General features: G+C 40.9%; 1 protein-coding gene across 2 annotated transcripts in view; it reads right to left on the bottom strand.

The window, feature by feature from the left end:
• LOC113028747 (uncharacterized) overlaps positions 1–15,112 on the bottom strand; it is a 63,539-nt gene extending 48,427 nt beyond the window's left edge. The window contains exons 1-3 of one of the 2 annotated variants that reach the window (XM_026179169.1): positions 13,074–14,939; positions 12,500–12,592; positions 10,434–10,615 (exon numbers count right to left, since the gene is read on the bottom strand). In XM_026179169.1, coding sequence (XP_026034954.1) covers positions 10,434–10,615; positions 12,500–12,561 — 244 coding nt within the window. In that variant the 5' untranslated portion in view covers positions 12,562–12,592; positions 13,074–14,939. The other variant, XM_026179170.1, reaches the window with a different exon arrangement.
• Positions 15,113–17,355: the final 2,243 nt, after the last annotated feature.

The raw sequence follows: 17,355 nt of genomic DNA on the forward strand, positions 1-17,355 counted from the left end.
ATATATATATATATATATATATATATATTTAAATTCTTTATTTTTTTCTTAGTTCCCTACCAGCAGTGTTGCAAAATCGATTTAGTTTCTGAAATCCGGTAATTCCACAATAAACACATGCAAGACTTTTACAGGAAGACGTTCTGTTGAAATGCTCGCATGCCACAAAAGAAAAAACCAAATAAACAAAAAAAGCTTAATGAGTTATCAAATGGGCTTTCAACATGTGGCTTTAGGAAGTAGTAAACCTGTAAGCCATATTCCATGTTTGCAGGGACATCAACATTGTCTATTTGTTTGTTTTGTGAAAGAATTAGCATAAATTGGCATTTCAAAAATATTTAATCTAATCCAAAAATGAAAAAGGGTAAAAGGTTGCAAAGCATTGCAGGAAATGCCTGCTTGTAACAATAAATAAATAAATGGCACAGTGCAAACCCAAAGAAAAAAACGCTTTTTAATGAGAAATAAGTCTGCCAACAGCGTTACCATACTGTTACTGTAGATTCACTGCACAACCAGCAATCTTTAAATACCATTGACTTCAGAGTAGCATGTTAACATTTCTAATGGCATGCAATAATATTGTAAACGATGTAAAACACCAGCTGGGCTATGTCAGCGTGTTTGTAGCTGCGCTGCTTCCTTAAAGTGCTCCCATAATATTATTATCATCTTAATCTCCAGGGGCTTTGGGTTGCTTGCTGCCTCCCTCCTTGCCCACCCGCCCCCCTCTACCCTCGCTCAGGCTGCGTATCACACTAAGCGGTAGTTGTGACAGTGATTACACTAGACAGCTTCAAACAATAGTGTTGGGCCAACAAAGGCTGCTGCTCCCTCTGCATGAGCCCTGACTGTCTATTCACACTCACTCAAACTGAAACACACACTCTACCCGTCAGTCAGCATGCAGGCACGCACACACACACACACACACACACACACACACACACACACACACACACACACACACACACTTACACCTCCCATTGCTGAATGGTCTCCACTAGCTGTTACAGTTGGCGTCTAACGGGGCTCCTATTCTGCATTGATTTGAGCAATTCACTTATGGCCTTCAGTGATCCCAGGGGACTCTTGGGGGGCCCCCCAGGCCTACAGACTCCAACTCCACTCAAGTGAGTTCAGTGTCTCTGGCACAAGAGGCCAAGCAGAGACAAAGCCAGTGTCATGCTTTAGATTCAAGCAACTAATGAGTTAACTGTGAGGATGCTGAATGCGTACGGCGACATTTCCATTCATGGTTTTTGACATATACAAGGGATTAGCATGGCTGGCCAGTCGCACTACTTAACAGCTATTGTGTGGCTGATTACTGCAAAGGGGGGGGGAAACACATGCACGAGGGTGGGAGAGAGAGCTGACATGCAACTAATGCGCTGCTGAACACAGACTCAATGGGCAGACAATACCTCTATGTTAGCCATAAAACTACTCAAAGCTAAAAATATGCACGCATCCAGGGCAATTTTTCTTTTACAAATTGCCTGGATTATGCAATAAAAATGGTATCACCCACTTAAGGTGCTTATCCCACCTAAAACTATTTGATTAGTGTGATTTTAATGGTGAGCTTAATGGCAAAAAATGTTAAAATTAGTCCAAAGATTGGGACAATAACAGACTAGTTTAAGTTGGAGCGGACACCCTGTAATCTCTTATGTTGTAAAGTAAACAGTAAAAAACACTAACAGTCAGTCAGAGCAATTCCTTATCTTGGATTAGATTTTTTGATCTACAAGTTTTCTACCAATGGGTGCTAGGGAAAGTTACATGGGTAAAAGTGCTCACATTAAAAAACAAAGACTGTCAGTAGAAGTATCTTTGTCACTATACTGTGTATAAATCCTTCTGTCAAACCCTTTCCCCATCAAACCAGCTGGATTTTTGCATGCCAAAATAAATGGAAAGAATGATAAGAACATGAGCACAGGCTCATAACAGTGAGAACACCTTAACATTTACACCGGAAATGTATTAAGGGGCCATACATCTACCTTTGTATACAGACATCGCATGCAAAGGAAAGAGGAAGAAGAAAAAAGCCTGACCACTGGCATTTAGCTCGATCACGCACTCCTCATGAAGCAAAAATGGAGACGAGAGGTGAATTTCTTCCAAAGAGGTCAGAGAAAATTACAGGAGGGCAGAACACAACAAAGGGGGAAAGAGGAGAAGACAGAGATAAAAAGAAAGAAATGTTGGGCAAAGAAAAAAGACAGGGATGGGTAGAAAAGAAGGGGTGGGGGCTCTGGTGGATGTGTACCCTCATTTGAAGATGATAATCTTGCACAAGAGCAAATTTTGTCGGCTTCAACAGCACACACGGAGATGTTTTGACCCATTATCTCCATGGATGCTCGTAATCAATACACACAAGTAGCTCTTCTGAGGATGTACTGATGTGTGCTGATCGGAAAACGATGAGTAGCTGCATGAAACGCTTTAATGAATTGTCCAGAAAAAATAATCGTGAGAATGGAAGCTGCTGGCTCGAGCTCTGGTTACTGTGTGTCACGAACGCTCAAAGGAAGCTTTTGTCCACTTTCAGAAACATGGCGTTCACACCATCACCTCTCACTCTCCTACTTTTGCTCCTACTTTTAGAAAGTCTTGGAATCCAGCAGCTCGGCATGAACTGGAGATTTCATGCAGCTGACATCAGCAGAGCAGTCAGTCTGTATCCGTCTTAAGGCTTGTTGCGACATGTGACATTTAACTGGCACGAACGGCAGATTCATGTTAACGTCCACGCTAACATTTTATTGCTTCTGATGCACTTAAACATTTAAATATACGCAAACATGGCATCTTAAATCAGCTCGTAAGACTTGCTTTAGCTACTCAAGAAGTCAAGAGTCAAAATAAATGAATTAATAAATAAAAGGGGTTTAATAGAGGGTTTAATTGGAGATAATTTATTTGAATTTTAGGAGCACGACCACACCTCCATACACTTTTTTTGGTTCTCTGACTATACAGGACCCGCCGTTCCAGCTAGTGAAGTGTTTATTTAAAACACACGCGCGCACACACACACAAAAACTATAGATAAATACAAGATGAATATCGAGCTGAGCAGCAAAACCAGTCAGTGTATATGCCCTCAAGCTAACGTGTTCAACATCTTCATGTTGACATTTCACGGGTATAATTTATAACAATGCCCAGCAGCTGAATCATTAACAGACACCAGCGTTTCAGTGACAGGAATATCTTCTTCTTCTTTTTTTTAAACCAAACAAATAAAAACATTTCCAAAAAGTTGGGATGGTGTGTAAAAATGTAAATAAAAACTGAATGAAATGACTAGCAGATGAGATGGTTTTTTACTATTTAGCACTTTCTGCGCGTCCTGAGGGGACTTACTGCTGAGAGCAAACTATTTGAGGCCTCTAGTAAAACCGCTGTTTCTTTTTCTTTTTTTCTTTTTACATCTTTTATGTGGGTGACATTCTGATGTTGTAGTATCTACAAAATGTGGTTTGGCATTGTTTTGCTAAAATAAGCAAAGCCTTCCATGAAAAAGAAACCTGCATATATTACTCCAGACTGTTATATATATCGTTTAGCATTGATGAAGGCTTCGCAAAGGTGCAAGTTACTGAGCTTGGGCTCAGACGAGACAGTGGCTTTTCTTTGTTTCTACATGCTTTTAACTTGAATTTATAAAAACACTGTTAGTTTTCAGAACTGTTCCCAGGCTCGTGCTGGGGTTGCCACATTAGAAAAGTGTCGGTTTTTAATGCTTGTCCAAGGATCACTTCATTCAATATTGGTTCTCGGCCTTCTCCCTTGTGTACAGAGATTTATTTAGCCTCTCTGAATCTTTTAATGATATTACGTACCACCGATAATGAAATCTTCAAATTCTTTGCAATCTTATGTAAAAAAACATCAGTCTATCTGAGCACCACAGGGGTGAAAACACCAGCCCACCTTTACTTCTGAAACACTGAGCCTGTCTGTAATGTCTTTTTATACTCGCTTATGTTCCTAAGCTGTTCTCAGTTAACCTTGTTTATTAAGAGATGTTCCATCGCAATTACAGGTTACAGTTGCTGGGGCTTTTCAAAAATATTTTCTGTATGGTAAATGGTAAATGGCCTGTATTTATATAGCGCTTTACTAGTCCCTAAGGACCCCAAAGCGCTTTACATATCCAGTCATCCACCCATTCACACACACATTCACACACTGGTGATGGCAAGCTACATTGTAGCCACAGCCACCCTGGGGCGCACTGACAGAGGCGATGATGATGATTACACAAATCTTTAGGTTTGTAGCTGCCAAGTCCGCAACATTTTTGAAATTAAAAAACAGGAATAGTCTAGACAGGATAGACAGATTAAGGCACAAATATGTGTGTTGAGTCTAGGATGCTAACATCTACAGACCCATAGATCTGTACTGCGCTGGACTAAATGGGTCAAATACAAATTGAACAAGCTGTTGATACTTTCTAATAGCCTGGTTTAAAAAAGGGAACAGCTGTGAACGCCGTCTATGATTCACCGGAAATTTTTTTGGAGAAAGCTTTTTGTTTCCTAAACCGCAATAAACTGACCACATGCTGACCTTTCTGTTGCTAAACCTTTTCAGTTCATTTACAGTCTGCTCAGATCACCGATTTGTCTCGGACTCTGCCTCGCCATCTTGTCTGCCTTTGGGTTGCAAAGTATTAAGGAAGGAAAGAGTGTGGGGTCACTCCGAGTTTAGTAAACACAAAGTCCATCTGTAATGTGACCTGATACACATTTTCACCCATGGGCAAAGACTCCATTCACAAACGGCTATCACGCAGCAGCACTTCCCTCTTTGGGAAATCAAATGGTCCGCACTTTTATTACCCGGATTTGATACAGACTTGACATAAAAAGGATTAACCCAATTAGCAATGAAGACCGGGCTTACGTCCGTGAAATTCTCCAAAATTAGGAGGTGATCTAATAAGAACCTGATTGTTTTGTGCTGTTCCATCCTTCCTCATTTGCACGGCGAGTTACAAAACTGTCTCCTGTCTGCTGGTTGACGTCACAAATGGTGTGCGCCTGGCGTGAGTCTGTGGGTTCTGTGGTCTTTTTTTCTCTTCCTCTTTTATTATAGCTCAGCCAGCATTTAGAGTCAGACAACACGCATATATAAACCTGTCTGCTATTAGCAGATCTGCGCATTGATGGCTGATAAACAAAACTCAGTATACCAGCGGGATGGTGGGCACATCCCAACTTGGCGTAAACTGGTAGACTTGCACTGAAGTCTCTCGTTACATTGTCTGGGTATGTTCTCATACGCTGTCAACACCCCGACCGGACGACAGCTATGAGGGACGGTTGGGTTTTAATTAAGGACTTCCAGAAACACACACGCACACAGATTTCTAAATATACTTCAATGCAGTGTGGATACATTTACACCGCAGGTATTTATATTTGGACTGAAATCTGTTTTTGGTGGTAACATTAGGGAGTGTTATGACATGCATTCCTAGACAGTGCTAAGTTTTCAGATCAGATGATTTAGCTTTACAGGTTGCTGAGAACTGTGTGTAGAGGCTTTTTTATTTCTAGAATTAAAGAGAAGGATCCATTCTAACTCTGCTGACTCTATCTATATTCAGTATTTATCATGTTTACGATTAAAAAAAAGATTTTGTAGTTGTAACTCCTTTAAGTACCAAGAAAGATGCAGAAAAACTATTAAAATAACTGTTGTTCTACCAAACTTTGTGATAGTTTTAGTTGTTTTTCATAAAGTTGATTGCCGGCATGAGGCACGAAGGCATGAAGCAATATATCCTTGGCAGGATTGCAGATGGATTTAAAAACAAAACAACACACACACAAATCCTATAAGCACACTGGATATCATTCGGTGATTATATTTTAAAGTGCAAACAACTTCCCTGCTGCATCGAAAGTACATATTGGCGCCAAAAAGTTCATTTTTGTCCTGTTCACACCACAGAAGAACTGTCTAACTAACTAACAACTGATACATATCTGCATTATCCATACAGATTTAATATAGGTTTGATAGTCTACGTGGTAGATCTGAGTACAGAAAAAGGCTGCAAATAATAGCACGCAGGAAACGAGTGTGGCATAATTAACTGTTTATTTACAGAGGTTCAGTAGCAAAAGGTTTAAGATCATATTTATTCAATGCCATGTTCTCTGGTTAGGAGAACGCTTCCTGATACAGTCAGGTGTCTATTCTTGGTTACTGGGAAAGTGTGGTGGTCTTAGAGCCTTGTTTGCAGGCACAAAACACCAAGAGAAGTTTCAGGACCAACTGAAACAGTTTTTTTCTTCACACAATTCACGTTTGAAAATGTTCCGCTCGATCGGAGACACGCTGATGTGGAACGTGGCTGCAACAGTATTTCAACCACAAGCTGCACTCCAACTTGCAAACGTGTGACCACATTATAAGCAAACAAAGACCACAAACAGAGCATAATGATCCCTGACATTTTTAAAATATAAGTCGTACCAACAGCTAGTATTAGTGCATTGTTATGAATTACATCAACCGATATAAAACCCATAACAGTGCAACGCATTCAGCCCTAGTTATTAGAGAGGCAGCATGTGCATTAGCAAAGAAGATGCTGCCCAGTTTATTATTATCTCTAGCTCTGTTGACTTTCCACTCTCATTAAAGGCAGATCCAATTCATATCTTCTCAGAGGAAAGTGGGGGTGAAGAGTAATAAAGGAAAAAGAAAAGTTATTGAACACCATTAATCAAAGCGATGACTCCTCATCCAGCTTTATTTTATCAGGATCCCTTTAATGTCATTGATATAGAAAAATACAACCCCCTGCCAGCATCTCTCAAAAAGGGAATGTTCCCTTTAAGAGTTGCCTTTAATTACCTAATCCCTGAAAAAAATGCAGCAACCTTATTAAAATTTAAAAAAAAAAGAACAAGAATATTCTACTTTAAAATAATGAGAAACACAATCACACAAACAGGGTAAAACACATATGCACCGGAGGAGAAATACAGGCAATCGGGCCAGAAAGACAAATGAGGAGAGATAGTTAATCCTAAGGGTAAATATTTAACAAGCTCAGCAATTACAGCTAGGGCAGAGGCCTAACATAGAAAAGAGCAGAATTACAACTGCTGACTGTCAGCTCTCACATACGTTCATGCGGACCTACCTGATTGGACATCTGCCTAAAAAGGCAGGAAAAAAAGCCTACTCTGGCCTTTAATCAAATTTAAATGAAAAACATGGGACAAAGAGTTCCACGCAGCTGTAGGCTACAAACTGATGACTTTCTTTCCTTTTTTAAAATTTATTTATTCTTATTATTTTTGTTATTTTTAAAGGAGAGCTTTGCCCCTCTGGGGCCATTTTCACTAGCTCGGCAAACTTTACTGCTAGAGTAATGGTTTATGGAAAGAGGAGAATATGACTTTTTGCCGCGTCCCGTCTCGACTCGGGGAAAAATGTGGCAGCAGAACTCAACTTTAACAAAGAAAATGAAACTAGGCCACCAGTTTTCAGTTTTCACATGGATGTCAGAAGATGGGTACATTTTATAAGTTTATAATAATCAATTAAGTAATATTTACTTACAATGTGCCTTTCACAGACAAGGGGTCACAAAGAGAGTAAAATAAATCAGTAAAAGTACCAACAAAACAAACCTGCTTAAAAAAAATAATTTTTAAAGGGCAAATGCTTGCACAGTGGTGGTTTCCATTAGACAGTAGCTTCAACTCTAAAGTTACATTTCTAACAGTGTCCCTTATTTTCTTATCTGTAAAAACATTTGGTTGTTAGGCCCGCTTGTGAAAACGTTCCTGTGCCATGCATCTGTCTACAAGCAGACAAAGAAAAAAAAAGTATAGAAATTGTTTATGTATGCAAAATACTTTCACTCTTTATTTATTTATTTGCTAGTTTTTCCTCTATTATAGATGCATATGAAATAGTGCATGTAGTGATCTCAGTCATGGGCCTTTAAACAAATCATCTAAATTTCCAGTGAAGTTCTGATCCCAGTGGAATATGATGATTCAGGCGAGCTTTTTATTCTCACACACACACACACACACACACACACACACACACACACACACACACACACACACACACACACACACACACACACACACCCACCCTTAGGGTATATTTGCATGAACTACGTGGCCACACACTGTTCAATGAGCTCCACCTTCGAGTTGTCACGCAACAAAGACAACCAGCATAGAATCTCAGGGAGCTTCCAGAACACCTGCTGCTGCACGGTTTCCCTCTCCTCCTGCCTGTCTGCACCTTTCAGCACACCTTGCATGACATACCTGAATAGTCTCAGATCAAGTTGATAAACTTATGCTTTTACAAAGATAAATGGTATAACTGTAGTCAAATTTCCCACCCACTGCTGTATCTGAACAAACTGAAAAGGATATCAGCCATAGCTCAGCTCAGTAGCAGCTTCACACAGTCCCTCCGGTGGAAATACAGAGTAACTGCACCTTAAAAAGTCTGTGCTTCCCCCAGAAAAAGTGGTTATAAGAACAAATGAAACTTAAGGTTGCTGGTTTCATGCTTTCATAATGTGTTTTCGTCTCAATGACTCACTTTTGAAATGAAGAAAGAAAAAAAGAAACAGACAAATATGACGGTCGCTGAAAACCACAGGGAGGATGTGGAAACTTACTTGTTCATCTCCAGATTTATCTGGAAAAGCTCTGATCAACACTCCATGTGTAAATATCAGTGGAAAGCCCGAACGAGTTTATCAAATGAAGGAGGGCACGACATTCCACATGTATACCAACTCAAATCGCACTAATTAATCTCATTACCAGAGCATCAAAAGACAGATAAGCCGGTCACAACTGCCACTGATAACAAGGCACCCAGCAGAGGTGGGGAAAACAGACAGAAGCCTTGGCGCGAACGCATCTTCAAAGAGTTCGGAATAAAGGATCTTAAATGATCTTTTCCACATTTACCTTTTTTGTAATGCTTAAAAAAACCCTGCACAGATATATTCAAGAAAACTCCCCCTTGTGAGCGTAGTTTTCACCCTGCAGCGTTGCCACTCAAGCCAACGGCTTCTGCACACCTTTCAACACTTGCACCAGCCTCCACACATGACTGAACTGAACCGTCTCCTTCCCTTTGCAGCTCTCAGATGGCATCGACAGTCCTCGGCATCACTCTTCGTTAAAGCGGTGGTTGTGGTCTTTATCTCTGCGTGAGCCTGATCTGGGAAATGCCCCTTTAATAACTCCATTCAGCACCTGCCTGCCAACTTTGTGTGGTGGCTAAGCTGAATAAGGCAACAAATGATCGAGGTTAAGCGTCAGAGGAGGATCAGGAGGAGGAGGAGAAGGTTAAAGACTAGCTGCAAAACTTTGAGGACACCAGAGCCTCACAAATTCATCTGCCGTCTCCTCGAAGAGAGCTTTCAGTGAGAATTTTCTTTCAGCCCCGAGGGCAGGCTAGGTAGTGAACCTCTCGGGAGCTCCGCTGCTGCTTCTTCTTCACTGCCCTGCCTTTCCCTTTTATCCCACTAATGCTTTTTCTCCTTGCAAGAGTGCTCGTTTTTTGTAATAATAAAAAAGTGCCTCTTGTTTCTAGGCCTGTCACATCCAGCTGTGCCAGTAGCTGCTGTGTTGATAAGGCAGCTGCCAAGGCCACTGGCAACAAAATACTTTCTAAAGCAGCGCATAAATATTTGAAGCAAATCGTGGAGGAACACGAGGAGAGGACGGGAGGCATTCAGTTGACAGTGGGAGGGTGGGAAAACTCAAAATGCCTTCTAATTACATGCGTTTAAAAGAGATAAAGGTCATAATAGTTATTTGCGGTTCCTCGTATCTAGAAAGCATTTTCACATCGTAAATCACTGTAATCTGAAGTGTAATGGCAACATGCACAGATCTTCTTATCTACGTTTTTGCTACGGAGCCTTGGGGAATCTCACTCCTGAGGCCGACAGAAAGAGTGCACAGGTTATTCCAACACACTTTTTTTTAGCTCAGTATTCTGACATTTAAAGCCTTTGAAATTACAATTTACATGTCAAAGTGTTGCAAAACACTATGCATTCTTTCCATCTGCTGAAAGGAAGACATTACTACCTATAGTTCTGTTACCACTATTTCTGTGTTTGCATAGTAAAAGTGAGTAGGTCACAACCCTCCGCTTTGCTCCAATAATGTCCAGGTAACTGAATCAGAAGTGGACAACAGAGGCCTCTATGTTCATATGCAAAAAAAACCAAAACAAAACAAAACAAAGAAGAAAATTTAAAGCTATTTATTGGCCTGACCCACATCCACTCAGGAGCTTCCAGCTAACTCAAAGCCACACACTTCCACATAAGCAAAATACCTAAACCACTACTGCAACAATGCCGCCTTTTGTACCTCCTTTACCTTGGAAGAAACTCTTGACGCGGAGGTAGGAAACAGCAAGACGGAGCACTGACAGCTTGTCCAGCTTGGAGATGACATCTGGGGGGAATGGCAGCAGGCTGGCCAGGCGGTCCAGTTCAGCATTCAGCCTGTCCCGGTGCCGCTTGGATGGGTTGGTTTTCTCATTGGCAGAGGATGGCTTCCTGATGATGAGACGGATATAAGGTAAAGACAGATCCCAGGTCTGAGAGGACATCGGAGTGTGTGTGTGTGTGTGTGTGTGTGTGTGTGTGTGTGTGTGTGTGTGTGTGTGTGTGTGTGTGTGTGTGTGTGTGTGTACGTGCGCAACACTCCCCAAAAGCGACAGCAGCAGCACGAAGAAGAGGATTAAGTTTGTTTAACTTCACTTTTTGGAGCTACGCTACTGGTGAAAGCAAAGACGGTGGAAACGACATGATGCAGGCCTTTTTTACAGGGCGCACACACACACTTGTTGATTGTATCAGTAATATATGAAGTATGAAGTGTGGCACCAAGCCAGTTTTTAACACGCTATACCGCAAAAACGCCAAAACACACTCATATCAACACAGTGTCAGACTCTCTGAGGTTACAGTAAAGTGATTACTGACTCACTGTTTGAAGACTTTTTTGAAATAGATACCTATTGTTTTTTTTTTTTTGCTAAATAGCTGTTCCTCATTTTGATGACACAAACAATAGGATGGTGTTTTGCCTTGTTTACGTATGGCAAGCATGGCAACTTGCAAACCAAGGACAGACACATGACCAGATAAACCACACAGTGTACGAGTCCGTTTTTCTTTAAAACCATAGTTCCTTTTGACTCAGCCTTCAACAACACAGCATGCACATCAATCATCTCTGCTTCCCTTTAAAAAAAAGAAGAAAAAAAAAGATGTGTGCATTCACCACCAGATAAAAGGAAGCGATTTGGGCATTTTTCTGATATCAAGCGTTTCTGTAGCTTTGTAGCTTTGCATTAAAGAGTGGGACATTAGAGGTACCGCACAGACGGCACGATCTTTCCCTGAGAGCATAAAACTCTCCTAGTTATTTGTGAACGTTAGTATGGTGTACCACGGCTTTACCAGCTGACCTTAACACGATCCACATACGCAACGGTCAGCTCTGATTTCCACAGCTGAGAGTTTAAACTTTTCAGCTCACGCCGCGCCGAGACGTTTACATTAACGGTCGAATATATTTTCCACTTGTTGCCAGTGAAAAAGTGCGTAAAGAAATATGTTTAAATGTCACGGTGTGGTCTAGACTACAGTTTAAATCGCCTGTTACTTACACAAACTTTGAGTTGCGCAAATTCAGTATTAAATAATAATTAAAACTTCCCTTTAACTATAACTCTAAATCCTCAAGACTCTAATGGCAGAATTAGCAGGCTCGGTTTGACGTGGCAAAGATTTCCCCCTTGTATTAGCAGCACTGTCAAAAACGCTACCGGCCTCGTTAAATTACCACTTCCCTCTTCAAAATCTTATACAACTTGCCAACCACTGCTCATGACATCAGCTGACATAACTGTCCAACAAAAAGTATCCTGGCATTAAAAGCCTTGGACATTTAAAACAGTGAACGAATGATACCGTGACTCCTGTGACTGCATTAAAACTATTTTGAAAAGGACATGCAAGGGTTAAAAAAAAAGAACCTGAAAAAATTCAATTAATTTTAATCATTGATCAATCAGCCCCATTTGTGCGTATTTGGAAACAAGTCCGTAGGAAACTTTGGACAGCTCACAGAGGGCAGTCAAATTCTAATTAATTAACTTTAAAGCAGGGTCTGCACCAGATCTGCTGACAGCAGTGTTAAATGAAAGTTGTGATAGATGTGAAGTCTTCTATTAAAACCCATACCAACTTGTGCTATAATTTTCACACCTTCATGCTAGAACCTCAATTACTTCCTGTCATTCATTATAACCTAGAATCACAGGGCAGAGAGAAGAAGTTTATTTTGAACCAACAAAAGTGTGCAGCCTCAGGAAACAATGACTGAACAGATGTGAACACATAAACAATAAATACTGAAGAGCGCTCCTTAACTGTTTCTGGATGGGCTTCCTCCTCTTTCTGCCCGCATACATGCAGTCTCCAGGAGGGATCATGATCTCGCGCTCCGTGGAGGTAACAGGTGCGCTGCGGAGGACACAGAATAACTTTACGTGAGGCTGGAGAAAGTACCCTGACCCACGCTGGAAGGGAGAGTGCATTCAAATATATACACACTCGCAGTTATATGTCACTGAAAAGTCCTCAGTTTGGAATAAATACGCAGGAAATTCCAGCATCCCTAAAAGTAAATACAACAATCCACTTAAAACAGCCTAAAGTGCTTTAAAGAAAAAAATATTAGGGAAATTGCAAAATAGGTTTAATATTTTTATTATTACTCGATAGTGATATAAAAAAATAGCAAACATCTAATTGAATAAAACAAATTAACCAATAATAAAATACAAAAAAAGTAAAATAAATAAGTAGAGCACGCCGGTGCAACTTGGATAGCCTGTATGCAAAACTGCAGAAGACATGCTGAATGCTAAAAATCAGAAGAAAATTAAATAAAGAAACTGGAAATTTAAAATGACAAAAAAGCGCCACAAATGCGAGCACTGACCTGAGATATGTGCGGCTTTCTGTTAATTCCAGTATAGTGTTGGCTGTGGAGTCACATTCACTTTAAGTGCTGAAAAGAGATGCGTCTCCCAGGGTGCACCGACTCCCAGCGATAAATCCAGGGGAAATCAAATAAATCTGAGTGGTCCTGTATGAGCTCCGAGCTGATGTTTTCATCAGCTTTGCACTGCTCGGGGCAGATGTTGGCTGATGCTTTATACCCAATTGAGTCGCCTTCACTTCCTCGCGTTTCAGGTGGCGGATTCCTCTGAATGACATGTCGAGCTCTTCGCACGCAACTCTCTGCCTCACAAACACGGCGCGAGCGCACACACACTAGGCTTATGTTGCATTCAGGCCCTGTCTGAATTTGGCAAACAACTTGTTTTGTTTATGTATTTTAACATGGCGGTTTTTATCGTAATTGAGTAAATAATTATGGATGAATAATAGCTGAATATTATTCATTTTTTAGTTATACATGCGGGCTACTTTCAAGACTTGAAAGGAGCATGAAAAGTTACGTGTCGATAGGATTTTTTTCTGTATTCTGCAGAGCAGAGCTTCTGTTCGGTTTCATAAAATCACTAGAGATAAAAGCTAATGTCTACATTGTGGTGGTGCTATATTTGTTTAAATGTATGTGGTTTTTAGCACAGTTATTCGAAACTCGTGATATATTAGCAAATTTACGAAGAGTACACAAATGCACCATTAGCCCAACCCGACCTGAGAGTAGTAGAGAGGGGAGGGGTCGCACGCGAAGGGCAGAGGAGGCACAAATCTGCCCCTTAAAACCGAGGCTGATGGTGGGTCAGGGCGCTCGCAGATCGGAGGGATTTAGCTAACTAAGGGCTAAAGGAGACGTACACATTTTGCAAAGAAACCCCAAAATATCAAAGTGTAATGTGCGCTGGACTGGACTAAGCCTTTTCTTACTAAATTAGCGGATGCAGCTTCCAGAAACGGGCTCTGCGGGACCGGTTTGGCCGCTGCGTCAAGTTTTGTACAGACCGACAGACGCCATGCTTACGCCGGAAATTAGGCGAATGCGTTGTCAAAATAAAAGTAACGACTGATCCGCTGGATTTCGCTTGTACAATCTCTGGAATTAAAGCCGAAACTAGTGAGAGGATTTTAAGCAAGATCGTTGATTCATATTCAGTCTGTTTTAATTAATGGAAAATTTCTAGTAAATGTGGTCTTTGTTTTAAACCGGAAACGCTTAAATCTGGACAACCTATCGGATTTATGATCCGCGTTTATATGTCAATTGGATATAATTATTGTTTATTTTTAAGTTAAAAAGAAATACATACGAAAGCAAGGCTTGCAGTGAAAGGTGGTTTCCAGGTTTTATTTTTGCTTGAACGAATCGTCCTTAAAAATAAAGAAAATCAGATTTTTCATTTGAGCTATATTATTTGTGGGCTATAAAACTATCACTACCCGCACAATGCTTACAAAACGAGGCAGCAAAGCAGAGTTTGCAAGGATTTGTTGCTGCAGAATCCCCCTCTCGGTCATATTTTGCATTACTGACGATGTCCTGTCAAATATCGCAATGAACATGTTTTAAACGTACTTGATGAATGTAGTAATGTATTCACTGATTAATCGTTGTTTGTGAAACTGTACCCTAATAAGTATACTGCCTCAATCTACTGTCACTGAAACGCATCACACTCACTAAACACACACACGTAGATGGTCTACTCTGCCGCACCCTAGTGTACAAAGCATGCACAGCAAACTGAAAAGCACAGTAGCTCACTGTGTATTAGTGTGTAGTAAACCATGCAAGCCAAATTCCACCACAACACAGTTCTTTTAAGAAAGATGACATAGTGCAAGGGAAAAACCTTCAGCTGTGATGTGCCACATACCCCAGACATTATGTGAAGTCACTTTCCTCCAGTGTTGATGGGACAGCTCCCATTGGAAAACTCAATTTAGCAATAAGAAGAGAGAAAAAAGAAAAGGGACACGTGGCATTTAAACAGAAATATATTAACTGCATTATAAACATACCAAGATACTCTGGAGCCACATAGACAAGATGTGATGATGTGGTGTGGCCCAACCTACCAGGGTTTATGTCACCCAATAGGATTACTTCTGAAAGGCTTTGAGTAATGTTTGTCTAACTAAAGCTTTAATCTGAGCTAATGAAGCCATCTGACAGCGTACAGCAGCCCAGTGAGCGTTTTGGCAACAGGATGAGAGCAGAGTAAATCACTGTTTAATCACCACTGGTCCTCGGTAATATCACAACTAATGTATGCAGTGTGTAAAACAGCAACCAAGGACAGTGGTGGCCTCGGGCTTGAGGGCTGACATGACAAGATACATTTGTCAGTCGTTTTCCTAGTCTCCAGATTGCTGTGGAATATATGAGATGGGTAACAAAAGTTAAAAAGAAAAACAATCCTTGTATCCTACAGTGAAGGAGACACAGTTACCCTTTTTTCTTATCCTATAATGAACCATAAAGGGCAAAGACATGAGGGCTCACTGAATGGTTTGATCACTATGAAAATGATGTTTCTCAACCCAGATGAACACCTATAGGAGACTGTGGACTCCCTGCCCTCTTCAACACCATCATCAAAACACCCACTTAAGGAATATCTGATAGGAAACTGCTCCCCCATCCTTCTGGTAGAGTTCAAGACACTTGGAGACTCAATGCTAAGCTGCATTTAAGCTATTCAGGTGACAACTGGTTGCCAAACGGCGTATTGACACACTTTGTTGCTATGTCTTTGTCTGCTATAATTCAAAGTACACATAGAGTCAGACTGCACGACAGACAGAGCAAATGCTTGTTTAGCGTGCTGTTGCATGAAAGTGTCCATCAGGGGAGGCGTTTTATTTGTTGTGACAGTTGTAGTTGGGGATCTAAAGAGATCTTAAGGTGCTGTAAACATTGTCGGTGGCTACCATTAAAGCTACAGGGAGCTTTGATATCAATGCAAATCCGCTGGCACCACTATCCAAGCTGCCTTCCAGATTAGCCCAGGCTTAGAGCTCTGGCAGCGCTGCTGGGGCAGACCTTTGCACGCAACTGTTTACTGTGTGCGTGGGTGCACGCCTCTGCGAGCAAGCTATTGTGTGCATACATTAAGAAGTGCATGTGTATGTGGCTAAATAGTTTTCAGAATGACTGGCAAGCCAAATAGGACTTACTAAAAGCCATCTGCCAGGTGCAATAGTGTGGCTTTCATTGATTAAGATGTCTCTGTTGACATCAGTGTGGGATTTCAGGAGACATGGGGAGCTGTGACACGACAAGTCTGATTCTAATGGACATGTATAATTGATGGGAAGGTCGATATCGGAAAGTACCAAACATACACTCATTTCTCCTCGCTGTCACTGTCATTTAGACAAGGCTCGTTGTCCATTATGTGCTACATGAGTGCTCATTGTTAGGAATAACAAAAAGCACAACTTAAAAAAACACACATTTTATCCAGCAGATTGATCGGCACACCGGATAGCGTGCACATTAGGATTTTATTTGTTGTGCAATGTTTCAAGCACAAAGCTTCATCCCGGACATCATTTTACCCAATCCCTATAAAAAGTGATGTCAACAGAGGTGCTGACTCCACTTGCAGTGGAGCCTTGAACCACAGAGTACTAGCAGAGTTCATGGCCTGACAAGTGCAGCTGAAAAGCACAATTGTATTGTCAGGATTTGTGGAGTCTGAGTATAAGCCATGACAACCAAAAGACCAGCTCAAGAGGTTGAGAAGTTAGGACCTGTGGGAAATACTGCCCAGGCACAAAAGTGAGCATGCACGCGCACAAGAACAATAGCGAGGTTTCATCTACTCATTTTCTTTTTTTTTCTAGATGTGCAGAAAAGCTGCAAGAATCACACACTGACCCTGAAGTGTTTAATACCACATTTGAACAGACTCGTGTTTATTTGGAGACAATGAACAGATCACCTTTGAACTTATAAAACCATGGATCACAAATCTGGGACAAAATCTGACAATAAAATGCAAAAGACACAGATTGAAAAAGACGATGACGCAGAAAAAAACACTCTGACAACGTACAACCACAAAACTTATCCACTGAAAATATGTGAGGGGTTGGTATCAAGCCCTGGTGACCATTTGAAGATGTTCCAAACACATGCTTTTGTGTACTAAAATCAATATTGCATTCATTTCCTTATCAAATTCCAGCTCACAGTAACATACATTATGGTGCAGCTCAGCATCAGGACAGACATCATGCTGCTGGTTACACACACAACAACAAAA

Source organism: Astatotilapia calliptera, chromosome 9, assembly GCF_900246225.1.
Source record: "Astatotilapia calliptera chromosome 9, fAstCal1.2, whole genome shotgun sequence".
NCBI classification, from domain to species: Eukaryota; Metazoa; Chordata; class Actinopteri; order Cichliformes; family Cichlidae; genus Astatotilapia; species Astatotilapia calliptera.